This window comes from Saccopteryx bilineata, chromosome 3, assembly GCF_036850765.1.
Source record: "Saccopteryx bilineata isolate mSacBil1 chromosome 3, mSacBil1_pri_phased_curated, whole genome shotgun sequence".
Taxonomy (NCBI): Eukaryota; Metazoa; Chordata; class Mammalia; order Chiroptera; family Emballonuridae; genus Saccopteryx; species Saccopteryx bilineata.
In genome coordinates, this window is record NC_089492.1 from 49,852,357 (window position 1) to 49,880,322 (window position 27,966).

A 27,966-nucleotide genomic window follows, 5' to 3' on the forward strand; every position below is an offset into this window, starting at 1 on the left:
TTGATGGGAATGAAAATTAGTACAACTGTTATCAGAGGCAGATTAAGGTCGGTTGAAGCCCGGATGCAGAAGAAAATTTTGGGCCCCTTACATTAGAAAAAAAGTATAAGGTTGGGGTTTTGCAGGGCCCTTCAGAAGTAAGGGCCCAGGGCATGTGCCAGGTGAGCCCGCTGTTAAATCCACTTCTAACTATATGGAAGAAAGTATAGTGATTCCTCAAAAAATTAAAGATATAACTACCATATGACCTTGTAATCTCTCTACTGGTATAAACCCCCAAATCTCAAAAACACTGGTATGTAGAGACACATGCGCCCCTATGTTTATTGCAGCATCATTCACAGTAGCCAAGACATGGAAACAACCAAAATGTCCTTCGATAGAAGATTGGATAAAGAAGAAGTGGTATATATGTACAATTAAATGCTACTCAGCCATTAGAAATGATGACATATTGCCATTTACAATAACATGGATGGACCTTGAGAACATTATATTGAATGAAGTAAATCAGAAAAAGCTAAGAACTATATAATTTCACAAATAGGTGGGATATAAAACTGAGACTCATGAACATAGATAAAGGTGAAGTGGTTACCAAGGGGAGGAGGATGTGGGGGAAGAAGATGAGGGGGGTTGGGGGAGAGTGTTTAAACAGGGAAAAATATACAGTGGTGAAAAATGATTTGACTGTTAGTGATAGCTATACAACATAATGAATAGTTCAATACTGTAGAAATCTTTACCTGAAACTTATTTACTCTTTTTGATTAGTGTCACCCTGTTAAATTTAATTTCTAAATAACTAAAGAAAATATTTACAATCAGAGGTGGTTTCTATGTGGAAGCTTTAACTTTGCAATGATAAAAAATAAAATAATATTCATTATTATCCTAGAAACCTTATTTATAATATAGACAATAATCATTAATATTTATTAACTTTTTTTAAGTATCATATTCTGAGCTAAATATGGCATATACTGTTTATTTGGTGTTTAAAACTAAGGTGACTAACTTTTTCACAATGAAAAGGAAAACAAAAATAAATTGAAGAAAACAATATCGTGAATAAAAGAAACATTTTATTCATTGCTGCAATAACACACTATAATATAAAAAATGCATAATAAAAACATTTGTAATATTTTATATTGTAATTATGCTTACATGCCTATTAATTTTTAATAATAATTGTAAGAAAGAAAGTACTCATTTAGTAAAACTAAATATCAAACAAAACCACTAATTTGGAGTGATATTTGGGTGTATTTATCATTTTCTAATTAAAAAAGGCTGTTTTATGAAACTAATCAAAATGCATTATTAATAGATATGGTTTGAGGTTAGATTTCCACTTTAAAACTCGAATTTCAGGAAAATACTTGTAAATGAAATTATGCGTATTTAGAAATTATTAAATAGATAATGAATTAATAAAACGTGAACTGTGCTTACCTGTCTATGATTGCATATTCACTGAGAAAGAAATAATCGTGAGTCTACAATGTTGTATGTGCCATGTCATGTTTCAGCAAGAAGTACACAAAGCCATTTGCACACTCAGTATATTGCACGCTCTCTCAAGGTCTCCCGTGCAGAGCACATGCGTCTGATAATCGCATCTCCCTGGACTGTACTGATCCTTGACGAATTGTCATGTCAGATACAAATACGTCATGTCAGATACAAATACGTCACATCACATGCAATGGATTGACTCTGCATTGATCAAATACAGACATTTACAGATTAGTCTTCCAGTATCAAAAAGAAGGACATGTAGAAGGATACTTTTTGAGGGAAGATGGAACTTACAAAAGAAGGACTGTCCTCCCTAAAGGAGGATGATTGGTCACCGTAGAGTAGCTAAGTACTGTTATCTCTTTACAAGCAATGAGATGGAGTACTAAGAGGTTAAATTACCCGTTTTTGAAAGTGACAATGCTGAGCCTAAACCTTACATAAAGTTAATGACAAAGCCCTTCCTCTCAATAACTGAGCTTTATGGATATAAAATTTAAACTATATTATCTCTACACTCTTTGCTTGGGGACACAAATATTATTTCCTCTCTAAGTTATTAATAGTTTGGCTTATTTAAAACAAATATGTCGATTAAAATATCCAGGATCAAGCAAACAATTTTTAACATGAGGTGCTGAATTTTAATTGTATTACGTTTACTCAAATAAAAATATATTTCTTACTGTAATACATTTTTGCTATTAATAAATTAGTAATTTTAAGATAAAAGTCTTTAAATATCAACTGTTAATATAAGTGCACATACACATTTGCATGCATTTCTCCTCATTCTATCCTCTTGCTCATTTTTTTACCTTGATTCTGATTAATCTTTTCCCATCAGAGACACCATCAATACAAACCACCAAAAAAATAGGAGCATACCAGGCAGGTAATGGAGCTTATATTGAAGATTATGAATTAATTTCAAGAATCAGTTAAGACCATTGTCCAATTACCATTTGAAAGAGTGTGTTTTTGTTTATTAAATAACTTATTGAGATATAATTCTCATATTATAGAATTAATCAATTTAAAGTGTATAAGCAATAGTTTTTATTACATTCACAGGTATATGTGTAGGGGAGGGTGAAACTCCTTAAATTTTTATAGCAGGACTTAACACAAGACCATAGTAACAAGAGAAAAACCAATTTAATATAGGCCCGAGGAAGAATCACAATAGGATGCTCAAACCATAAAATTAGGCTCGCCCTGGCTGGTTGGCTCAGTGGTAGAGCATCAGCCTGGCATGCATGATTCCCGGGTTCAATTCCCAGCCAGGGCACACAGGAGAAGCGCCCATCTGCTTCCCACCCCTCCCCCTCTCCTTCCTCTCTGTCTCTTTCTTCCCCTCCCACAGCCGAGGCTCCATTGGAGCAAAGAGGGCCCGGGCGCTGAGGATGGCTCTGTGGCCTCTGCCTCAGGTGCTAGAATGGCTCTGGTTGCAACAGAGCGATGCCCCAGATGGGCAGAGCATCGCCCCTGGTGGGCATGCCGGGTGGTGGATCCTGGTCGGGCACATGTGGGAGTCTGTCTGACTGCCTCCCCATCTCCAGCTTCGGAAAAATGCAAAAAAAAAAAAAAGTGTAAAAAAAAAATTAGGCTCACAGAAATTATCAAACCAGGTAACTTTTTATACATTTTAGACAAAGAAACACTAGATTTGTGATATATTAACGGGACAGAAATAGTTTCTGATTATTACAAAGTAATCTCAACAAGGCTTGGATATTTCTTAGCGAAGAGTCTAAACAAAGTTTTGGTTTGGATAGTAAATTAGTAAATGTAATATAAGATTTGTTCAAGCTTTTCAACTCTGCATTGTTTTAACTCTCCTGATAAAGTTATCTCTCAACCCTCAGGAGTAAGATCACGTAAGAGATTTATCTTTTTCTTGTGGGGTCAGAGAGGTTTCACATTTTCTTTGTGAAAGTGTAGTTTCTTAAATAACTTTAATTAAAAATCATCAATATAACATTATGTGATAACTTGTGGTGGCCTGCCCTTAGCTCTGACATGTACAACTAACACTTCAGTTGATTTTAGAACATATTCATCAACTCAAAAAATAATATATCTAATGCAGGCATTCTGGAGGTCTGGAGACCTTAAGGTCTGCAACAGATGGTGGGTTCTTGTTAGGTCACCCAAGAAGGGACACACAAAGCCTAATGAATTTTTAAGAAAAATTTTTATGCGTCTGTACGCAGATAGGCTGAGACTGGAGTGGCAAGAGCAGGGAAAGGATGAAAAGCTTCATCCTATATAGGACTGAATTTGGTTTTACTGCAAGGGGAAAATTTCTGTTACCTGTAGTGTTTGGACAATGGAACGGTTAAACAATGAAAAGGGTAGTGATTAATGGCCAAGCAACAGAACATTCAGTAAATGAAGAAAATTAACTAGCTGGCAGAATGTCCGAGGATCAGGTGGAGGTAAGATATCAATCAGGATTGCTCAGGTGAAGAGTTATGTGAACTGCTGGGGCACCAGGTCATGTCAAGTTCAACCTTGCTAGTTGAGGCCTTTGGTAAGGGACCCTAGATATAAACCTAACATTCCAGCCTTTTGTTGTTTAAAGTAAAGGGGCAGAGGTCTTTTCTTTCAGAGCTACTTCCTGCTGGTTAGGGTCATTGAAGCATTTAGGAGGAGGGGATAAATGGGAGTTGGCTAGTTGTTGATATTGGTCTTCTAAGGTTCTGGCTAGAGCCTGGTATGGTGTAGTGGCTTGAAGGAGCATAATCTCTGATGAACTGGGTGTGGCCCTCAATGAAATTGGAAAGAAGTCTAGTATACAGGGTCCAAAAAGGAGAAACAATGTTAGTATAATTATAGGAGGGAGTAAGGATACTAGGAGTGAATTTAACCATGAAAGGAGGCCTGTAGAATTTTTATTTTGGAGGCCAATTCTAAAATACTCTGAAGGTTTTCCTGAACTTGTCCTGACTTATTAACATAGAAGCAGCATTGTTCCTGTAGGTAAAGACAAGTTCCACCTTGCCCCATTGTTAGGAGGTCAAGAGCTCTGTAGTTTTGTAGTGCAACTCCCACTAGTGAGTCTAGTAGTTCCTGGAGTAACTTTAAAGTTTCTTCCATCTTGGTGAGTACCTCTGCTGTCTCTTGGGATATTCTGTCTTGGAGTCTAAGTGACACTCCTTCTGTTGTGGCTCCTGCTGTGGCTAGATAGCCAACAATAGAGATGAGGGGAAGTAGAGTCCGTCCCATTCTTGAAGCTTCCTTTGTGAGCATAGAGGAAGAGTAGCATTGTCTTGGGTGATGGCAGTATCTGGTAGGACATAGGCTAAAAAACAGGTGTCCTTCCAATAAGGAGGAAACACCCAATAGGCTGTACTGCCACATACCCAGTAGACACCAAGAGTTAGGGACAACTCTGCCATCAGACATGACTCAAGGAGTTCAGGCTGTTTCCCTGGAGGTGTGCTGTCCTCTTCCCCTGGTGAACCTGGACCCCTGCCATTGAAGGCTTTGTGCAGCAAAGGTTGCAACTGTGAAGGGATCTATTATGAGACTGTAGTCAATGCAGTTTAGAAATTTAGTGAGAAGTGAACCACGCATAGAGTGAAAAAATGTTACAGTGTCTGGTATGGATTCAAGTTGTTGGCAACTGCCAGTCATTTGTTTAAGGTATGAGCTGATATTACTAAACGGTCAGCCTTGGCAATAGCTTGAAGTTGTTACATTTGTTGGAATGGGAGGGTAAATGGTAGGAGGTTGGGATGATGCATTAGTATAAAAATTTTGAACCCATTCTCAGAGTTAGTAGTAATAGTGGTGGTTAGGATACCAGCAGAGGTGTTGTGGAGCTGGAAGTCTAGAAAAATGAATGTCTGGGTGCATTGGGATTGAGGGATTTCTCCCAAAAATGATCTTTGAGACTGAGTTGTGTTAAAGGAAATGAGATGCTACTGGGTGGGAATTGATAAGTGAATATTGAGCCAATGAGTTAATGGTGGGTGTCTTGGGGAAAGTTTTGAGTGGGTAGGAATTGCTGAAGTTGTTGTGTAGCAATATATCCCCACTTCCCTGAGGCCAGTGCCCCCCTTATAGATATAGTCTGTAAGAAATCAGCAAAGATATTTCCCTGTTGGGAGAGGCGCTAGGGGGAGACATATCTTCAACTGCAGACAGATAGAGCCAGCATGAAAAGGTTACACTAAGTCTGTGGGCCATGTTTGGTGAGTTGTAAGCCTGGGCTATTCAGAAGACTAGAGTTTAGGAAACCAGAGGAATAGGAAAGAGTAATTATGATGCAGAGTTGAAGGAGGCTAGTACGTCATCCCACAGGTAATAAAAATCCTCTTGGAAGGAGCAGTCCCAAAGAAAATTTAAGATAACTATGCTAAAAGGAAAGGAAGCAGCTGAAAATACTTGGGGAATTTTTAGGTGAGAGGGTAGGGGGATTTCAAGATATTCAGATGGGAGTGGGTTGCACAGGACTTGGCATACAGAGCAGTAAAGAGGAAGACTATTCATATGTTTCCTATGGAATGCGGGACAGGCAAATTTTTGTGGATCCAATGAGGTCACTTCAGAAATTGTGAAGAGAAGTTTTTCCATGTGATTTGAGCTCCTCCAGAATAAGTTTTAGCCTAGAAAGATGAATCCAATTGGTCAGTCCCCTCAGTTTCGCAGCTGTGGGAGTAGGGAGTAGTAACTGTAAGAACCCTGTCATTTAAGTTGCAAAGGAGCTGAGGGTTGTGTGTCCTTTAATAGGACCCAATCACCCAGCTGTAGGGAAGTGGGGTTGGGGTTACTCCCCAGTGTGTGGTTGTGGCATAACCTGCACGCTCCCTTATAGGTTGTCTGACAAGATTTAGAGTCAGGAGGTAATCCCCTAAATGGGGTTTCCGTGGTAGGGAAGTTTTGTAGTAGGGAAGTCCATCTGTACATAAGTTTAAAAGAACTGAGGAGTGTAGGGGCCCTTGGGCTTGTAGTAATTCTCATTAGAGCTATTGGAAGGAGAGAGTTCCAGGGTTCTCAGGTATATATGCTTAGTTGTTTTTTTTTTAACTGTATCTTGATAACAGGGTAGGATCTTTCAATTTGTTCTGAAGATTTATACGGTATATGTAGATTCCACTGTATGTGGAGGGAGGATGCTGTCAGTTAAGTTATTTGAGATATGAATGCTGGTTCATTATCAGACTGTAATGAGGTTGGAAGGCTGAATCAGGGAATTGTGTGTTGAATGAGGGCCTGAGTGACTTCGGATGACTTTTCTGATATAGATGGAAAAGCCTCTATGCATCGTGGAATGGTATCTACTAAAGTTAGAAGATAACTGCTTATTTGTTTTTTACTCAAGGCATGCAGGTGTAATCTATTTGCCAGTTGTGTCCTGGCACCTGGCCGCTCACTTGATGTGTGGGAAAATATGAGGGCCTAGTACTTCCCTATGGCAATACTGAATAGCAAATGGGGCAGGATTTGGTGATATTTTGGAGGATAGTAGCTAGATTAGAGTGTACAATGAGAGGCTTTGAAACTTGTAGGAAAGGTTTGTATTCTATCTGTAAAGCATTACAAGTAAACTGTAGAATAGAGAAAGCTTGGTCCCAATGTAGGACATATTTGCCTTGAAGTTTGAACAAGAGGCCTTCTTTGTTAGCTCCCTGAGCATATAAAGATTGTTCTAATAGAGCAGTGATAGTCAACCTGGTCCCTACCACCCACTAGTGGGCGTTCCAGCTCTTATAGTGGGTGGTAGCAGAGCAATCAAAGTATAAATAAAAAGATAGATTTAACTATAGTAAGTTGTTTTATAAAGATTTATTTTGCCAAACAGCGAAAATCTGACAAAGTACTTGGTAAGAAATTATTATTATATGCTTTAACTTGCTGTAACTCTGCTTTATAAATTTTATAAAGTAAAGTTACTTCCCTACTTTATAAATCACCATTACTGTGGAATCGGTTGGCAGTTAGAAAATTTTACTACTAACAGAGATACAAAAGTGGGTGGTAGGTATAAAAAGATTGACTACCCCTGTGTAGAGTATAGTGAGGACTGTAGTTAGGTACAGCTAGGAGTTGATTTTGTGGTAGTGTCCTTTGAGCTGTTGATCTAGTTTCTTGATCTGGCTACTTTATTACCTCAACTGGAGGGATCATCCCCCATTTGGTGGCCTCTACAATGAATTATAGCTTCTGACTTTGGGAGGTGGAAAGCTTGTAAAAATTTAAGTGTTAGTGGTGCATTAGTTACTGGAAAACCTTTAATGGTTAGAAATCCTTTTTCCTCCTATATTAAGGTATGTAAGTGCATGATGTCAAAGGTGTGCCTGGAGTCATTGTATATGTAAACTTTGAATCCATGGGCTAGGGTAAGGGCTCTGATGAGAGCTATTAATTTAGCTCATTGGGATGTTATTCCTAAGGGAAGGGACATGGCCTCAGTAGTCTGGTGGAGGGGAGACTATGGCATAACTAGCTATCCATTTTCCTTGGTGTGTGTAGGATCTGCCATTGATGAGACAAGTGTGGTCTTGATGAACCAAGGGGTTGGTCTATGACATGAGGAAAGAGAGGTGCTCTGAAATCAAGAATGTCTGAACATGAATAAGTAGTATCTTGGTTAGGCAGAAGCAGGAGAGTGGCAGGATTAAGCTTTATGCATTTGGCCAAGGCGACATGTGGAGAGGTTATAAAGGTGATATGAAAGGCTTGAATTTGGGAAGGAGGGAGAGTTTGTGTAGCTTTGAGAGATAGTAAGTCAGAAGGACTGTAGGAGGGAAAAACTGTGTTGGTTTTACAAAAGTGAGTTTTTTGCTCTCTTGTATGAGGAGGGTGACTGCTGCTTGAGTCCTTGGGCAGGTTGGTCACCTTTTAACAGTAGTCTCAAGTTGTTTTGATAAATAGGCTATGACTTATAGGTCTTGCCCTAGATGTTATCCTAAAAGGCCAGCAGCTATTCCCTCCCTTTCTTCAGTATAAACTTGGAAGTTTGATGAGATTGGGGAGAGTAGGAGCAGGAGCTGTGTCAAGGGCTTGTTGGAGTTTTTTTTTAAAGGGTGAGGAGACATTTAAGGTGGGATCTAGGGGCTCTGATAGGGGTCCTTATTTGCCTGATAGAGGGGCTTTGCTTAGGAAGCCAAAGTTGGGAATCCAGATTCAGATGAAACCTGCAAGTGTGAGGAAAGACAGAAGTTCTTGCTTTGAGGTTGGTGTGGACAAGGAGGAAATTATAACTCAGTGTTGAGGAATGATAGTGAGTTCTAAGTAAATAACTTGGGGAGTTGAAATTTAGGCCTTTTTAGGTAAAACTCAGTAACCTTTCTTTTGCTAGGAAGTTGAGAAGGGCAATGGTATGTTGCTGTGATAATTGATAAGAAGAGCTACAGAGGAGGAGGTGATCTTCATATTGGAGAAGAATGTTAGGGTTTACTTCTAAAGTAGACAGGTCAGCAGTTAGGGCTTGGCCAAAGAAATGAGGGCTGTCTCGGAAGCCCTGAGGGAGAACTGCCCAAGTGAGTTGGTGAGTCTGTTGTGAGACAAGATCACTCCAGGTGAGAGCAAATAGGTTTTGAGAGTCTGGGCATAGTGGAATGGTGAAGACAGCCTCTCACACTTAAGAACTGTAAAATGGAAGATATTCAGAGAAATGAGGGATAAGATAGCATCAGGATTGGAAATAACTGGATGAATGGGGAGAACTGCCTGATTAATAATTCTTAGGACCTGAACTTGTCAATAGGAACCATCTGGTATTTTGACTGGTAAAATAGGAGTATTATATGGTGAATTGGTAGGCTTTAGGAGGTTTTGCGAGAGAAGAGTGCTGATGGGCTATAGACCAGGGGTCCTCAAACTTTTTACACAGGGGGTCAGTTCACTGTCCTTCAGACCGTTGGAGGGCCAGACTATAAAAAAAAAACTATGAACAAATCCCTATGCACACTGCACATATCTTATTTTGAAGTAAAAAAACAAAACAGGAACAAATACAATATTTAAAATAAAGAACAAGTAAATTTAAATCAACAAACTGACCAGTATTTCAATGGCAACTATGCTCCTCTCACTGACCACCAATGAAAGAGGTGCCCCTTCCGGAAGTGCGGTGGGGGCCGAATAAATGGCCTCAGGGGGCTGCATGTGGCCCGCGGGCCATAGTTTGGGGACCCCTGCTGTAGACCCTTACGGCTCTCTAGGGGAAGGGGGTATTGTGGCTGATGGGGAAATGAAGTGGAGTCTTTTAATTGACTTTATATTGGGGTATGGTGGCGGGCTACTGAGAGGATGGATGTGTCCCAAAGTAGTGGATTAATCTGAGAAGGAGGGCATGGGAGCTCTTTATGTTCAGGGGTAGTAAAGAGGAAAGAGGGATCTGAATTAAAAAGCTTAGGTGTTAGTGTAAGGGAGGCTCTAAATTTTGACAAAATATCTCATCCTATAATGGGGGTTGGACACATAGGGTTAATGAGAAAGGAGTGTACAAAGGGGATGTTTAGAACTGAGAGGGGAAATAGTGAGGGGTTTTGAGACGAGGCTGTCAACTCCTGGGACTACTGTTTTTTAAAATTCTGATATGGCAGAGTAAGTTACCTCCAAATCAATGAGAAAAGAGATCGACTTACCTGTTACTGTTAGAGGTTACCCTGGGCTCTACTGGAGTTATTCATGTGGGGGCCACATAGCCTGAGCACCCTCAGTCTTCAGTGGCCAGTTATAGGAGAATGGGCAAACTGAGGTATGATGAATCCTGTTATCCAGAAGAAAGGGATAAGACCCTACCTTGAGAGGTTTTGTCACAGTCAACCTTCCAGTGGATTTTTTTTGCCACATTTTGGACAGAAGCCCAGGGGAGGTTGAGAGTTAGGGCAGAAACTTGCCCAATGCTCCTCCTTGCTTCATTTAAAGGAAGGACTGAGTGGCCATTTATTCCTTTTTCTGCTCTGACCCTGAATAATTTTATTGGAGCTTTGAATTGCTGCAGCTGGCATTTGGTATTTAGCCTGAATTATTTTCTATTTTTGTTTTTTGGCCTCTTTATCTCTGTTATTAAAGACCTATATTTAAAAGGCTTTTGTGGGTTTTGAGGGCTTTTCTTTAATTTCTGTAGGTTTTTTTCTAATATCTGAGGCTGATTGGGAAATAATATGCATGTTTAAAAAGAATTGTCCCTTGATAGACATGTGGTCCAGGGTGGTATATTATGAGAGGGCCTCCATTAAATAAGAATGTAAAAAGGCTGGATTTTCATCAGATCCTTGACTAATATCTTTAAGATTATCAAAGTAAACAGCCTTATGTACAGTTGTCTTTAACTTTGTTAGTAAACAGGTGATCATATGGGCCCAGTGATGGTGCCCAGGAGAGTCTATTTTTTTTTTTCTTTTTTCTTTTTTCATTTTTCTGAAGCTGGAAACAGGGAGAGACAGTCAGACAGACTCCCGCATGCGCCCGACCGGGATTCACCCGGCACGCCCACCAGGGGCTATGCTCTGCCCACCAGGGGGCGATGCTCTGCCCATCCTGGGCGTTGCCATGTTGCGACCAGAGCCACGCTAGCGCCTGGGGCAGAGGCCACAGAGCCATCCCCAGTGCCCGGGCCATCTTTGCTCCAATGGAGCCTTGGCTCTGGGAGGGGAAGAGAGAGACAGAGAGGAAAGTGCGGCAGAGGGGTGGAGAAGCAAATGGGCGCTTCTCCTGTGTGCCCTGGCCGGGAATCGAACCCGGGTCCTCCGCACGCTAGGCCGACGCTCTACCGCTGAGCCAACCCGGCCAGGGCTCAGGAGAGTCTATTTGATAGTCCTAGTGGGGGTCTTCTCAAGGAATGGCTGCTGCCCCCACTGGCCAGTGATTGACCTATTTATGGAGGTCATCAGTGTGAGCCTGTGCTGTGATCCAAACCCACTCCTTTTCTTTGTGGGAGAGAGTGGAGCTTAATATTATATAGATATCATGCCAAGTAAGATCATAGAATTAGATTAGGTATTCAAATTTCTTTGTATACATAGTAGGATCAAATGAGAAGAACCCAAGGCATTTTTCAATTTGAGAAAGGTTAGCCATTGAAAATGGAATGATGGACCCAGACAATACCCTCTGTTCTGGCTACTTCTCACAAGGGTAAGACTAGGAGGGAGTCTGAGCTGGAAGCTACCTGAGCTGTTCTAGAATAGGTGTGAGGAGGTGAAAGAACAAGGTTAGAGTTAGAGTCCGCGGAGCACAGCTGAGGGTTAAGCTGAAGAGTTCTCAACAGACGGAGGCACATAGGGAGGAAAAGTGTGATGGTTTGTGAGATCAAAGTCAGATTCAGGATCAGGAGGAGACAGGGAGGTTTGCTATTTTGAGTGAAGGACAAAAATTTTATAGGTACAGCAAGACTGACAGAAGGAGGTTTGGGAACAAGGGTGAAGAGGCCCTGGACATAGAGAACCTCTGACCATTTTCTACTAAGGTGACAGAAGTTGTCGAGGTCTTGTGCAATTTTGAAATCAAAAGTGCCATTCTCTGGCCATTGAGAACCACTGCCTAGTTTATATTTAATCCAGACAGTGTTGCAAAAAGAAATAAAGTGTTTTGGCTTGATGTCTTCCTCAAGGCTGAGACAATTTAAAATCCTGAGTAGGCAGCCTGAAGAAATGGATTTTGAAGGTGTGGAGTGTGTGTTGCCCATAGTGTAGAGAAAAAGAATGCCAATAAGGGTGAGGGTAGTCAGTGGCTGATTACAATCCCTGAGAGTGTCTCACTATGGGCAGGTGTACTGGTCAATAGCTGAGCAACCCTGAGAGAGTGAGGGGAGTCCCTTAGGTAGGCATCCCTAAGTCTATAGGGTCCCAAACCATTAGGCTAAGGAGTCTTCTGGCCTAGCACTAGGGCTTTTGAGACATAAATAAAAGTGAGGGAGAACAAATGGGAAGACCCAGTGAGAGGGACTGTAGGATCACTCACTGAAATTGATGACTGCTGTGGACTGAGAAGTCAGCAATGGAGAAGAAAAATTCCTAATATCCGACATCCTCCTTGGCTGGCCCAGGAGGGTCATAGGGGAAGAAGCCAGTGCAGGTTGGTGCCAAAACCCCAAGTAGGATTTGGAGGTAAGCCTGGGATGAGCTGCTGCTGCTCACTGCTCTCTACTTTGCAAGCCTGAGATGGTCGGCCCAGGTGGGACCCTCCTGGGTTTTGGCATCAAATGTTAGGTCACCAAAGGAGGGATGCACAAGTTCTGATGAGTTTTTTAAGAAATTTATTTGTGCATCTGTTCACAGACAGGCTTAGACCCTATTGGTTTAAGCAGCAAGAGGATGAAAAGCATCAGCCTATATAAGACTGAGTTTGGCTGTATTTCTCACTGAAGGGGAAATCTTCTGATACTTGTGGCAGTTAAACAATGGAAGAGTTAAGTAGTGGAGTGGGGTAGGAATTAATAGCCAAGCAATAGAATGTCCAATAGGTAAAGGAGGAGTTATAACTAGTTAGCAGAACGTCTGAGGGTCAGGCAAAGGTAATACAGCAAATAAGATTGCTCAGGTGGAGACGTATGGGAATTGCCCTGGTCTGGGTCACCTAAAGTTCAACCTAGCTAGTTGAGACTTTTGGTAAGGGGCCCTGGACACTAACTTAACACTTGCCTTCACAAAAGAAAGAATTCAGAATCAAGCCAGTATAGAATTTAAAGTAAAAGTGGCCCTGGCTGGTAGGATCAGTGGATAGAACATCAGTCGGTGTATGGATGTTTCTGATTCAATTCCATGTCAGGACACACAAGAGAAGCAACCATCTACTTCTCTTTTCTTTCCTGTCCCTCTTTTCTCCCTCTTTCCCTCCCACAGCCAGTGGCTTGATTGGTTTGCATGTTGGCCCTGGGCACTGAGAATAGCTGGATTGGTTGTCAGCCTTAGGTGCTGAGGATAGCTTGGTTGATTTGAGCATCACCCCTAGGTGGGGGGCTACAAGGTGGCTATCAGTCAGGGTGCATGTGGGAGTCTGTCTCTCTATCTTCCCTCCTCTCACTTACAAAAAAAAAGGAATAAAGTAAAAGAAAGTTTATTACTGAAACAATGAAAAAAATGAGCTAATGCATAGAGTAAAAAGCAGTATCCCTTTTAGCACAATTTGCTTCTTTTATTGGGTCCATTTAATTGGAGGAGCAGGGTATTCAATGAAGAGGAGAAATATTCTGAATTTTCCCAAAAAAGTGAGTGGTGATTTTTCAGAGGCATTCCATTGGCCATATTGTGTCCTACTATGGGCTTCCATTTGCAGTCATGGTGGCTCATGTTAACGCACTGCAATGGTATGATGAGGCTAAAGTTACCATTAGGTGAAAGTAGTTGTCATGTTAGATTGAATTTGTCTCTGAAAGTTTTAAACTATAAATCTGGTGGGGGGTGATCAACTTCTATATGTTTTATTGATTTTAGTATTCTCATATCTCCTAGCTATTACTCTTTTTATCTCCCTGTTTTTCTGTCTCAGAAATAAGCAACTATTAGTCTATTTTTTCTCTAAATAATTCCCAATTTTTTACCTTTATTTGAAGATAATTAATTATATAGCCTGTGGGAAAGACTACTAATTTTTGCCAAAACTGTCAATGTGAGTATGTTCAAGCTGTAGAGAAATCTTATTATAGTTTACTTGAGCCAAACAGAAGTTACTCCTGAAAAAATAATCTCAACAAGCTGAGACAATGATTCCAAAATATGACAGTTTGTGGTTTCTTTTATGCATTTGGAATTAAGGAGAGAATGTAAGAAAGATTAGATGAATGTTGAAGAAAGCACATGGTGGACAATTGGATTACAAGATAGTTAATATGATTATCATATTATTCTCTTGAAGGTGGTCATGCTTTAGAAGGAAAAATCTAAAATGAGGAATTTCAAAGGTGTATTAACCTAGATGCACAGAAGCAATGGACAGGGTTTGCTTAAGGCAAAGATAAGCCTTTTACTAAATAAGTCATATGCCTAGGGTGTGATTACCCACCAGGACCTGCCTGGTTAGAAATTTATGATCAGATCACCCTTTGAGGTATATTTCCATAGACTCCCCCTTTAGTTCACAGAACCAAATTAAAAGATTTGGCAGTGTAAACAAAGCTTCCACAGGTCTCTTCTGAAGGATAAAAGAGTTTTATTCTGATATGATTTGAAAATTAGAGAATGTAGCCTTTGAAATAAAGCAAACACAAGCTCTAAGGTGGGGGAACAAGGCAAAAGGTTTAAAGATAAGAGTTTCAGGAAGTTGCTGATCAAAAGATGGGTGGCTAGAGAAAAAGACCATAGACTTACATCATTCATCTTCAGATTGGTGGGGGCAACTGGATTTTTAGGGATCTGATGATTCAATGCTCAAAGTGGTGAGATAAGAACAATGATAGTTTCCCCTGACTCATGGACAGCAAGTAGAGTCACAGAATCTGGCCAACTGTAGCAGTCATAATTTAAGGGCAAATAGCACCAAATGTTAGACCTTGCCTTGAATATTGGCTAAGAAAGAATTCAGAACCAACACTCAAAAACAAGCAATACATGTTTTTAAAAAACATGGAGATAGAAGGAGTGATTTGTAGAAGAAGTGAACAGCTGGGCTGGATGAGCTTAAAAAACACGTTACAGAGGTAAAAGAAGGGCTCTTAAAGCATAGGAGAAAGAAAGCAAAGATATGCATATTGAGAGAAGAAAAGCAGATGAAAGTAGGATGAGAGAGAGAGAGAGAGAGAGAGAAGGAGAGAAAGAGAGAGAGAAAGGGTGAGAGATTGAGAATACCAGTGCTTGGTTCTTAGTCTTAAGGGCTCTTACCTGGAGGTCTCAGGGTGATATTTTTAATAAAATATTCATTGGATTTCCAGGTGAGTCCTTCCAAGGTTATGGTCTCCACTTATTGGTCTGTATCAGGGGTCATTAGTCTACAGAGCTGGTCCTGATATCAGTGACTGTGTTATGCCACCTGGCTTTGCTGCTTTTCTGGACCTGCAGCTGAAACACAAATGAAACCTATATGTTATTTCTAGGGCTTAATGCTTAAGGGTGGTCATGCAAAAGGGGTCTTATGAAGCTGTTCTCTGGCCTCCTTGTTCTTCCTCTAAAGGGGTCTACAACATAACTCGTGACAATCCAGAGGAAAATAATGTCAGGGAGGGTCTACATCTAATTACCAGTAATATGAAAGGTCAGGAAGTCTGAACAACAGGATCAGCCATATACTAGAGGAGGGAAGTCACCCCTGGGGGAGAGGTTTCACCTGAGAATTGTCTGTTGTCAGGTGTGGGGAAAATAGGTGTGTAAGGCTTCCTCACTGTTTTACCAACTGCAAGCACTTTGCTTGATTAGTGCATGAGCACATGGCAATGCCATGCATGTATAGTTTATATAAGACCATGGGTGCTTGCACTCAGGGCAGATGGCGGGTTGCAGATTGCCTGCCTGCCACTGTGAGGGGTCATTTTGCTGTTTGTTTGCTGCCATGGGAAAAGGTTTTCCCTGCTTGTTTGCTCATCTGCCATTGTGAGAATCTATTAAACAGGTATGGCCCAATGCTTTCTGGTTCCACAGATTCTTTACCATCTGCTTGAATCCAGTGTGAACCTGCCTGGCCTCAGCCATCGGCATTACAAGATTCAGATCAGATCAATATTGAGCCTCCAACACCTTTGAAGAGTGGGATAGAGGAGTGGCTGTTCTCTGTGGCTCTGTTTTTGGGGGTCATGGGCAAGGTGTTTTTTACAGCCCAGCAATTAGAAACAGAAAGCTCTGTGCAAGAGGCTGTCCAAGTTCGAGACTTCCAGGATTAGCTACAGACTGAGTGCCAATAGTGGCAGGAACTGCAACAGTCACTGAAGAATGAGGCCAATTACAGTTGTGACCTACAATTTGCCCGACAAGCTAAATATTGGCAGTGACAGTTGTTGGAGAAATTATTAGTGGATCAAGAGCTTGAGTTCCAGTTTTAGGCCAAGAGCTGGCAGCCACAGGAACTGAAGTGGGTGCTGAAGACAGAGCTGCATTCATCCGGGTGGACTGGTTCTGAGTCGGTGGTTATAGTTTTTTCTGACTCTTCTGAAAAAAAAATTCAGGCTGAAACTACAGTCTACAGACTCAGAGCCCAACTGGTAGTCACCCAGAAGGTAAAAACTCAGCAGCCAAGAGTCCCTCAGGAGCAGGTACAACCCCTCTGCAGGTAGTGAAGCACTCTGTGGTCCTGCACTACACCTAAGCAGAGCTGATGGATTTGGGAGCACAATTCAGGTTGAAACCCACCAAGCCCTGGCAACTTGGTTGCTGCAGTTGTGGGACATAAGGATGGATGGCATTATGCTCTTCAGAACAGAGATGGAGAAATTGGCAACCATTACTATGCACTCCTCCTTGAGACAGCATCTTCAGAAGTGCCATGACAACCCAGGAAACTATACTGTATTAGACTGGGTGATGGCTGCCCTTTGTACAGTCTAGCAGAATGCTGGAGACTTGCTGAGGGCAGTGAGTCAGTGGCAGTTGTATATGGAGCTACAGTAAGTCCTCCAGGAACTGGGAATGAGTAAAGCTGCTTTCAATTCAAGGTCCCGTGGACAAGATGAGAAAGTATTTATGGCAGAGATGAGGGACCTTATATTCTGTAGCACCCAATCAGCCTTTTTTGGGTCACTAATGGCTATCTTGAGCCCCTATGTGGGGCAGCCCATCAATGTGGTTATACGAACAGTGGCAAAATTGGGGGAGCTGGAGGCAGCACAAAATCATAAAGCTATAGGGCTGCTGTCTATGTTCCCCCACAACTAACAAGAGAAATGGGCCTGTAAAGGTTACCCAAACACAGATGTAGGTAGATTTGATTGTGGCCAGGAAAATAGTGATAAATTGGGTGGCAGGCCTAATAGAGTCCTGTTATAGCTTTGGTGGCAGCTTAAGCCACAACAGAGATTTCAGCTGCTAAAAAAGTGGGGGAAGCAGGTGGCCCCAGCAGCTGCCAAGAAAATGGATGGCATTTGGGTTGCACGGCTGCAGGATTACTTGTTGGAGACAGCTGAGGGTGGAGAGGATCCCCAAGACCCATTGTTCCAGTTTGAATATAAGGAAGGTCAAGGGACCCATGTAGTGGGGATATGTGGGGGACTGGAAAGCCCACATGAAATTGACAATCCACTGGTCCCCTTCTAATATGAAGCAGGTGTTGGTGTTAGAAGATAATAGGTGCTTCTTTGCAGCAGCAACAACAGCAGCAAAGAGGACTATCAAGGCAGCACAGGCCTTGAGTGTGTTTGACCTCTCCAGGCCCTATGAGCTTGTGGTAATGGATAGAGCGCTTATGGAAAGATACTGAGGTCCATTATCAAAGAGCTATATGGCTAGTTGCCTGTAAGGGACTCTCACCTTGGGTGATTTGTCCATTGTGGACTGATCATTGAGCAGTGTAATGGATTCTTGAACTGCAACCAGAGGGGTACACTGGCTCTCTTGCTGGATTGACATACCACTTGTGGACCGTACTATGAGAGACCTTGATGGGGGGAGGGCTGCAGCACTTGTGGAGGCCCTTTGAACCAGGAAGCTGCTCCCATCCAGTTGCAGAGATCCACCAAGGACACTTTACAGGTTTAATGGACATAACCCTGGACTATACAGGCCCTCCCACCTACCATGGGGTAGGGGGTCAGGGGTGGGCCTCCAGTTAGCTCCTTTGGAAAAGTGCTCAGGGAGACATTGTGAAGGACACCCTTGTAATTATTGTATAAATTGTGCTGTGGCTGTAGACTCTGTTTATGTAATGTACCTCACTTCTCTCACAGGGATCATTGCAGTAGATACCTGTCATGTAGATTATGAAGTGAGCAACTTTAAAGGAGTGGAATGTGGGGCAAACATCTGTGTAAGGCTTGCTCACTGGTTTACCAACTGCAAGCACTTTGCTTGATTAGTGCATGTTGGGCAGATAAAATATATTATGCTTACTTTGTTAAAGATGGTGCTGCCCATGTGGAAGCCTGTCACCCAGGTGATTGCTTGAAATGGGCATGATTATGTTAATATGTGTTGGGGAAGGGTTTTCATGCCAAAAGGTTTTAAAAGGAAGAGAGATCACGTTGTTCCGGGAGAAAGAGTGATTATGTTCTAGAAGGAGAGCAGAGAAAGACCACATGGAGGAGAGAAGAGGCAGCCAAGATGGTGGAGTGTTAAAGGAGAAGCCAGTTTGTGTATAGTTTGTGCAAAGAGAAGGAGATGGAAAACAGAGGTGAATGAGATTGGTGAGCTAGAAACCTTTGATTCTAGGAAAACTCAGATGTATCAGTTGCTTTGTGAGTGCTGAATGAGTATCTTTGGGAGCCCTGAATGGAAAGGGAAGTGTTTCTCTACTGTGTGTATTTCTTGCCTGCCGGGTTCAAGCTAGGATTAAAACTAATGGCCCACCAGTTATTGGCTCCACTGTTTCATTACCATCTGTTCGAATCAGATGTGAACCTGCATGGGCCAGGCGGCTGTGATGATGGCCATGGCTACTGGCTTTACAGTGCATGAGCATGTGGCAGTGCCACATATGTATAGTTTATGTAAGGCTATGGGTACACTCAGGGCAGATAGCAAATTGTAGATTGCCTGCCTGTCACTGTGAGGGGCCATTTTGCTGTTTGTTTACTTGCTGCTGTGAGAAGTGGTTCCCCCTTGCCTGTTTGCTCATCTGCGGTTGTGAGGCTCTATTAAATGGGTAGGGCCCAATATTTTCTGGTTCTGCAGTTTCCCTACCATCTGCCTGAATCCAGCGTGGACTTCCCCAACTTTAGCCATTGGCATTACACTAGATGTAAAGCCAGTATCCATGGCCACCATCACAGTCGCCTGGCCCATGCAGGTTTGCATTAGATTTGGACAGATGATAATGAAACAACAGAGCCAAGAACTGGTGGGACATTAGCTTTAATCCTAACTTGAACCCTGTAGGCAAGTAAAAAATACACTGGGCCCCAAAACCAACTTATTCAGTGCTCACAAAGCTACTGACTTATCCGAGTTTCCTAGGATCAAAGGTTTCTAGCTCACTAGCCCTTTTCACCTCTGTTCCCCATCTCCTTCTCTCGATGCAAACTCTGCACAAACTGGCTTCTCCCTCAGCACTCCAACATCTTGGCTGCCTCTCCTCTCCTTCACATGGCCTTTCTCTGCTCTCTCCTCTAATGTTAATCTCAGGAACCGAGAGAGCAAGCTCCTGGTCTGCCCCACTTTATAGTGTAGAAATCAAAACCTTTAATCCAATATACAAACAAGGAAGTCGCTGATACAAAGTCACTTATCTGAGGCATAATGGGATTTCTCATGAGAGTGCACCACCCCACATCATGCAATCAGTCAAGGGTATGGGGAAAAGCTTAGTCTTAAAACTAAACCTTAAGCTATAACAACCTGGCCTGCTTACAGCCTGTCCCCCACACCCAATATAAACTATAAGCGAGCAAACATATATATCATATTTACAAACTTATTTGACCAACACTAGGCAACTGAGGTTTTCTGCCCTGGATGATCTGTTGTACCATGCCAGTCTTCCTATTCTACTCATGTCTCTCTAACTTCTGTATTAATAAGATATGGTCAGCAAAGGTGGGGGCATCATAAAGCAGGAGCCAAGACCTCAGTTTCCCTTGGAGTCTGCATAATAAACTACTAAAACAAATCTTGTAGTGAAATGGACAATGCAATGATACAGCTTCTCAGGTAGTATCTTAGACAGAGTCTGGGTTTAAACTGAAAAATAGTCTAGTTTCTCAAGAGGGTCAGAGTCCAAATTGCAAAAGAGTCCAGATATTTAGTCATAAGTTATGGTACTAGAATCCTTAGCAGCTAGATGTGGGATTCAAAGAAATTAAGGATAGTTGCTCATATTCTTTCAGATGATCCTTTTTTAGATGCCATACCTGTTCATTGGGTTCTCAATCCTAATTACTGTGTTTGTATCTGTTCACAAGTATTTTCCATACTCTAAATGAATATATAATAGTGTGATCTATGCATCTCCACCCTCCTCCACAAGAACTCAGAAGATGATGATCGATTGATTTGATAGGGGGAACTCAAGAGTTAAAATTTTAGCTTGAGTAATGGTGGCTCTGGTTATCATCAGTGGGCATAATGGTTAATGCAAATAAAAGCTTTTCTCTAGGAATTGGGACACTTAAACAGGCCTACAAGACTTAACTAGCCTGACCAGGCAGTGGCGCAGTGGATAGAGCGTCGGACTGGGATGCGGAGAACCCAGGTTCAAGACCCCGAGGTCACCAGATTGAGTGCGGGCTCATCTGGTTTGAGCAAAGCTCACCGGCTTGGACCCAAGGTCGCTGGCTCGAGCAAGGGGTTAGTTACTCGGTCTGCCGAAGGCCCGCGGTCAAGGCACATATGAGAAAGCAATCAATGAACAACTAAGGTGTTGCAACGAAAAACTAATGATTGATGCTTCTCATTTCTCTCCGTTCCTGTCTGTCTGTCCCTGTCTATCCCTCTCTCTGACTCTCTCTGTCTCTGTAAAAAAAAAAAAAAAAAGACTTAACTAAATCTGAAAATGGGCCCCAACCGGTTGGCTCAGTGGTAGAGCGTCGGCCTGGCGTGCAGAAGTCCCGGGTTCGATTCCCGGCCAGGGCACACAGGAGAAGCGCCCATCTGCTTCTCCACCCCTCCCCATCTCCTTCTTTCTGTCTCTCTCTTCCCCTCTCACAGCCTAGGCTCCATTGGAGCAAAGATGGCCCGGGCGCTGGGGATGGCTCCTTGGCCTCTGCCCCAGGCGCTAGAGTGGCTCTGGTCGCAACAGAGCGATGCCCCGGAGGGGCAGAGCATCGCCCCCTTGTGGGCAGAGCGTCGCTCCCTGGTGGGCGTGCCAGGTGGATCCCAGTCAGGTGCATGCGGGAGTCTGTCTGACTGTCTCTCCCCATTTCTAGCTTCAGAAAAATACAAAAAATAAAAATAAAAATCTGAAAATGACCCACCTTTGACAAGCCTACAGGACTTAAGGAGATCTGCTAGTGACACACCTTATGTCCCAGGGGATAGCAAGCAAAGCCTTTGTACTCCAAAGAAGGGATTCTCACTGACTAGAACCCAATTAACTTTGACTGTGATTGGATTAACTCTCCCTTGAAATTCCAAAAGCCTTATCTACCATTTTCTTCCCCTTATAAAAATAAGTTGGTGCCTGACCTGTGGTGGCACCAACAGGTCATTTAAGGGATAAAATGTCGACCTGGAAATGCTGAGGTCGCTGGTTCAAAACCCTGGGCTTGCCTGGTCAAGGCACATATGGGAGTTGATGCTTCCAGCTCCTCCCCCCTTCTCTCTCTCTCTCTCTGTCTCTCTCTCCCTCTCTCTGTCCTCTCTAAAAAGGAATAAATAAAAAATTAAAAAAAAAAGACATTTAAAAAAAAAAATAAGTTGGCTCAGGAAAGTGAGCTGTCATGATTTGGGAATGCAACCCGCATCTCCCCAGATTGCTGGCCATCAGAGTCAAGTGCCCATAAAGATTCACTCTCTGTCTCTAAATTTGTGACAGGCAGCACAAACTCCATTATATTTTTCCTGTTTCACATTGATTAGAATAATAAAAATGTTGACTTGAAAAGATTTATTTGGCAATATCACCCCCAAAAAATATTCTGGGTTTAATCTGAATTAATTTTACAGTTATACTGACAAAATCATATTATAGAGTCCTAATCAAAATGCTTTAGATGAGACTTTATAGCCTAGTTCCAAAGCTAGCTATTAATTAACTATGCTTTGTTAAAAGACCATTACAAAATTGAATGACATGGGGAAAACAGTTGTGTAAGGCTTGCTCACTCGTTTCCCAGTCGCAAACACTTTACATGATTAGTGCATGAGCACATGCCAGGAAGGCACATGTGTGTGGCTCTATGAAAAGTTACAAGTGCTTTCCTCAGGGGCCATTCTCCCAAATTGCTTTTCCTACACTTTGAGGTACAGTTTCCGGATTCCCTTAACTGCCATCGGGAGGGGCAGTTTTCCTGATCCCTAGCCCTCCACTGCAAAAAGCAGGTTTTCCTTTATTTATTCACTTGCCTGTCTCTGCAAGCCTCCAATAAACAGTTAAAGCCCAACACTTTCTGGCTCTGAATTTCCTCTACTATCTTCCCAAAATCAATGCAAACTTGACTGGCCTCAATCACCAGCGTTACATTTGTCATAGTGGGCAGGATTTGGATCAGATTGGTATGGAGCCAACAACACCCTTGAAGGGTGGGGTAGAGAAGTGGTTGTTGTTCTTCAGCATATGATTCCTTGTGTCTGTTTTGGGGGGACTGTGGGCTGTTTTTTATACAGACCTGTGAGAAGAAACAGAGAGCTCTGTGCAAGAGGCTGCCTGAAGTAAAAATACTCCAGGATGAGCTGCAGACTGAGTGCCAACAACAGCGTGGGCTGGAATGGTCACTGGAGAGCTGCAGATTCAAGAACTGTAGATCAGGCTACACACTGAGAACCAGCAATGGCTTGAATTGAAACAAGCACTGGAGAAGGAGGCTCACTGCTCTTGATAGCTGCAGTGAGATGTGGGTTGAGTACCAATGATGCCTGAAACTGGAGTAACCACTGGAGAAGGAATTATGGGTTTATGAGCTGCAGTTTGCCCTGGAAGCTAAACATTGGCCATCACAGTTGTTAGGAAAACAACTGTGGGTTCAAGACCTTGAGCTTCAGCTTCAGGGCAAGAGCCAAGCTGCAGGAGCCAAAACAGGCACCGAAGAAGGAGCAGTACCCCTGCTGATAGAGTGAGTGGCTCTGAGTCAGCAGAAGCAGGCATTTCCAACTCCTCTTCTGAGAGGAGGCTCAAACTGACACTGCAGTCTCCAGATTCTGAGCCTGGTTAATGGTTGCCTAGGAGGTAAAATTCAGCAGCCAAGAATCCCTCAGGTGCAGGCACAGCCTCCTCCATAGGTAGTGGAGCACTCTGTGGTTCGGCACTACACCCAGGCAGAGCTGATGGAGTAAGGGCACAATTCCAGCAGAAACCTACAGAGACCCAGCAGCTTGGTTGCTGTGGTTGTGGGACATAAGGGGTGGATGGCATCATGCTCTTTGAAATAGAGATGGAGAAATTGGCTGCTATTACCACACACTCCTCCTTGACGCAGCATCTCCAAACTGCCATGACAACCCAGGAAACCATACTTTATAAGAGTGGCTGATAGTTGCCATTTTTATAGTCTGTCATAATGCTGGAGACTGGCCAGGGGCAGTGAGTCAGTGGCAGTCATATACTAAACTGCCCCAAGTTCTTTGGGAACTGGATATGAGGAATGCTGCTTTCAACATGAGGCCCCATGGGCCAAATGAGAAGGTATTTATAGCAGGGATGAGGGACCTTAATCTCTGTAGCATGCCATTGCCCCTTTTTGGGTCACTAGTGGCTATCTTAAGCTCCTATGTGGGGCATCCCATCAATACAGTTACAAAGATGGTGGCAGACTTGGGGGAGCTAGAGATAGCATGCAATCATAAAGCTGTGTGGGCTGCTGCCTGTGCTACCCCTCTGATTAACAAGAGAAGCAGGCTTGTAAAGGTTACACAAACACAAAGTGGGTAGATTTGGTCATGGCCAGGGCAGATAAAGAGATATTAGATAGAAGGTCTAATAAAAATCCTTTTGAAGCTTTGGTGGCAGCTTACGCTGCAACAAAGGCTCTAGCTGCTGCAAAAGCAGAAGTGAGTGGCCCCTGCAGCTGCCAAGAAAATGGCTGGCATTTGGGTTGCACAGTTGCATGATTACTTTTGGAGATAGGTATAGAAGAGGAGGATCCCCAAGATCCATTACCCCAGTTTTAATAGGGAGAAGGCCGAGGGACTCATCTAACGTGGATGGGCAAAAGGCCAGAGGCACCATGTGAAATTGGCAATCTACTGAACACCTTATAATGCACAGCAGGTGTTGACCTTAAAGAAAATAGGTGTTTTTTTGCAGCTGCAGCAGTAGTAAAAAGAACTGTTAAGGCAGCACAGACTTCAAATGTGTTTGACCTGCCAGGCCCTGTAAGCTTGCTGAGGGGTTTGGATGGGGCTTGTGGCAATGGACAGAGTGCTATGGAAAGATGCCGAGACCAAAGGCTATGGGTGCTTACCCTCAGGGAGGATTGCAGATTGTGAATTGCCTATCTGTCTGCCACTGTGAGAGGCCATTTTGCTGTTTGTTTGTCTGAGAAGTGGTTTTCCTTCCCTGTTTTCTCATCTGCTATTGCAAGACTCTATTTAATGGGAATGGCCCAATGCTTTCTGGCTCCGCAGGTGCTCTACCATCTGCTTGAATCCAATGTGGACCCGCCGGCCTTGGCCACCAGCATTACAGTGGGTAAATATTGGGTTGGTAGAAAATAGTGAGAAAATGTTAATTGTGCAATAGGTTTGAATTTTAACTTGAATAAGACAGTTTTCAATATTTTACTTTTCACATTTTTTCTTAATATGCCTGAAGAAGAACGAACTACTTGCCAAAGAGAAGTTGAATACCACCACTTTTCACAATAACTACTGCCAATCTTATATTTAAGCATTTTGGCAAATTTACTGGTAAAAATATATGTTCATAGGAGAAAAAAATTACTGTTGTAAAATAATTTATTGTCCTTGAAAAATGGCTTAGGAGGTTTATTTACTCTGAAGATAAAGAGACTCCAGTGGAATTTAGATTATTTTTTCAACATACCTATGTTAAACATTCTTTACAGAGTGGGGCAAAGGTTTACATTTGTTTGTTGTAACACTGGTGGTTCAAGCCAGGTAGGTTTACATTGAATTCAGGCAGACAGTATAGGAACTACAGAGCTAAAAGCATCAGGCCATTACCTTTTTATTGGAGGCTTGTAGAGGCAGGTGAGTGAATAAACAAAGGAAAACCACTTTTCATGCTGGAGGGCAAGGGTTCAGGAAAACCACCCCTCATGTTGGCGGCTGAGGGAATCAGGAATCCGCACTTTACAGTGGTGGGAGCACAATCTGGGAGAATCACCTCTAAGGGAAAGCACCCATAGCTTTTCATAGAGACACACACATGGTGTTCTGGTACATGCTCATGCACTAATTGTTCAAAGTGCTCACACAGGAAACCAGTGACCAAACCTAACACAAATGTTTCCCCTAGAGTTATACAGAAAATAATACAATAATTATTTAAGAATAATTCAAGAATAAACTGTTTCATGTTCTCATGACTGTAAACCTACTTTTGCTCCACCCTGTATTTCTTCATTTTATTTAATGCACATACTTGATTTTTCAGCTGTTGCTTTCAACTTTCTTACCTCTGTAATATAAAAACAGTTTTTATGCTATTGCTTCAGGGATTTATTTTATTGCATTCTACATAAATTTAGCTAATTTTTGTTTAATATATTATTTGGTCAATTAGACAAAGTGTAATTGCCATTTTAAAAAATATTCTTGATATTTTATTTTGTTCTGTTAATTGCTCAGATTGTGCTTTCACACTAAATGGCATCTAATAATAATTAAGAAAATTAGACTATCCCTTTCCTATCATGTATACGATGCATATGAACACTACGAATTTTGTATTCATTTGTGCAAGTAGAGACCCTCCCATTATTTAGCATACAAAGGAGTCTGTGCTTAAGTCACCAGCATAGAACAACTTCATTATATGTGACAACACATGACTCACTGGTATTTGGAGCCCTAAATAGGAATTTCTGCAATGAACAGTACCATTACACATTGAAAAAAAATGCCTACTTAACATATTACCATTCTTTATTTAAAAAAATAAAAACTTTCAAAGTCACTTCTTATTAATTATTGGATGTCACAGTGAAATCCTGAAATGGTAATTAAGTTTCTTGGGAGCACTTAATACTTAGTAAAGAAATTCCACATGTTCATTTAAATTTTATCTAGTATTCCTTAACATATTATTCATAGCCTATCTCTAACTCTATGCTGCATTTTTATCTGTTCAGGTTAAAAATATAATATATGACTTTCTCTTTTTAGGGAGGAGCAGAACATAACATACCAGTTGTCATTTCAAAAATCTCCAAGGATCAAAAAGGTAGTGTTAAGCATTATACAGTAGCTATTTCTTTGTCAGCTATTATTATTCAAGAATAAGATAATATAAATATTTAAGAATCATAAATTAGTATGTCATTGACTAGTTCCAGCTTCCCCATGACCAGCAGTAAATGATTGTGTTTGATTTTTGACTCTATGCTGTTTATAATTCCAGAGAAGGAATTCTCTCAAGGGAGAGCAAGAATGAAAGATAATTGAACATATGACTATGTATGAATTCAGAAGGGCATAATTTTTCAATTGTTTTATTAAATAAACATACGGACAAATGAATGTAATAAGAAGTCACATCAAGTATAAGCAACTTTAAATATATATTATTTTCAGTTCTCATATGCAATATAATTTAACTCAGTTAATGCTCCATATAAAATTTTATCTAGTGAAAACACTGAAGATGTAAAGCAACTGAAATGACTCAAGTGTATAAAAAAATCAAATGTTTAAAAAGAAAGTTGGAGCTGATTCAATAGCCAATGGATTGTCTATATATAAACAATTTCATAGATAACTTAAAATTGTAAGTACATGAGAAAATTTAGTCATCTATCCAGAAGAGTGATCATTTTTAACAATTGTAAAATCTTAAATGGTAGGAATAAATAGAAATATCTCAGTTTGTGTTCCAACATTTGGGCTGAATCATGTGATTACCCTTGTATTTCCTATCCTTGAGCATCTTTTAAGATACTTTGTGTATAAAGCATTAATTTTTTTTCTTTTATCAGTTATGACCTTTAAAAACTCATCTGTATGAAGAAAGTAGTTGATACATAATCAATGTCTTTTTTCATTTACAGCGGAACTTTCAGGACTACTCTTTATCGGGGATGCAATTCTACAGGTATACATTTTACCATTATTGTTTTATGTCAACCAAAACATAAAGTCAATCACAATATACTTCATAAAACTATGTATGCTATTTTTCATTGCAGATAAATGGAATTAATGTGAGAAAATGCAGACATGAAGAAGTGGTGAGTTTTCTTTACTTTTTCTTTATATCATAATTTTTCTCATGTGCAAATAAAAATTTAGTTCATTGTTTAAAAACTTTATTTAATTATTATTGTTTTGGGGCTTTTAAAACAACAGAAATTTATTCTTCTTAATAATTTAAATTTTATTGACTTTAGAAAGAGAGGAAGAGAGAGAGAGAAATATTGATTGTTGTTTATTGTTTGATTTTATGTGTTCTGACAAGAAATCAAACCCACACCTTGGCTTATTGCATTGACACCTAACCAAATGAGCCAATCAGCAGCCAGGGAACAAATTTATTTTTTAAAGTTATTTTTTTTAATGTTTTATTTTTATTTATTTTTAATTGAGTTAATTGGGTTGACATTGGTTGTATAAGTTTCAGGTGTACAATTCTATAACA

The 27,966-nt window shown here is 41.3% G+C and overlaps 1 protein-coding gene across 4 annotated transcripts in view; it reads left to right on the forward strand.

The window, feature by feature from the left end:
- SNTG1 (syntrophin gamma 1) overlaps positions 1-27,966 on the forward strand; it is a 617,538-nt gene that overhangs the window by 291,953 nt on the left and 297,619 nt on the right. For all 4 annotated transcript variants that reach the window (XM_066264652.1, XM_066264655.1, XM_066264653.1 and 1 more), the window contains 3 exons: positions 26,499-26,556; positions 27,380-27,423; positions 27,518-27,559. In XM_066264652.1, the coding sequence (XP_066120749.1) occupies positions 26,499-26,556; positions 27,380-27,423; positions 27,518-27,559 (144 nt within the window). The remainder of the gene's footprint in view (positions 1-26,498; positions 26,557-27,379; positions 27,424-27,517; positions 27,560-27,966) is intronic.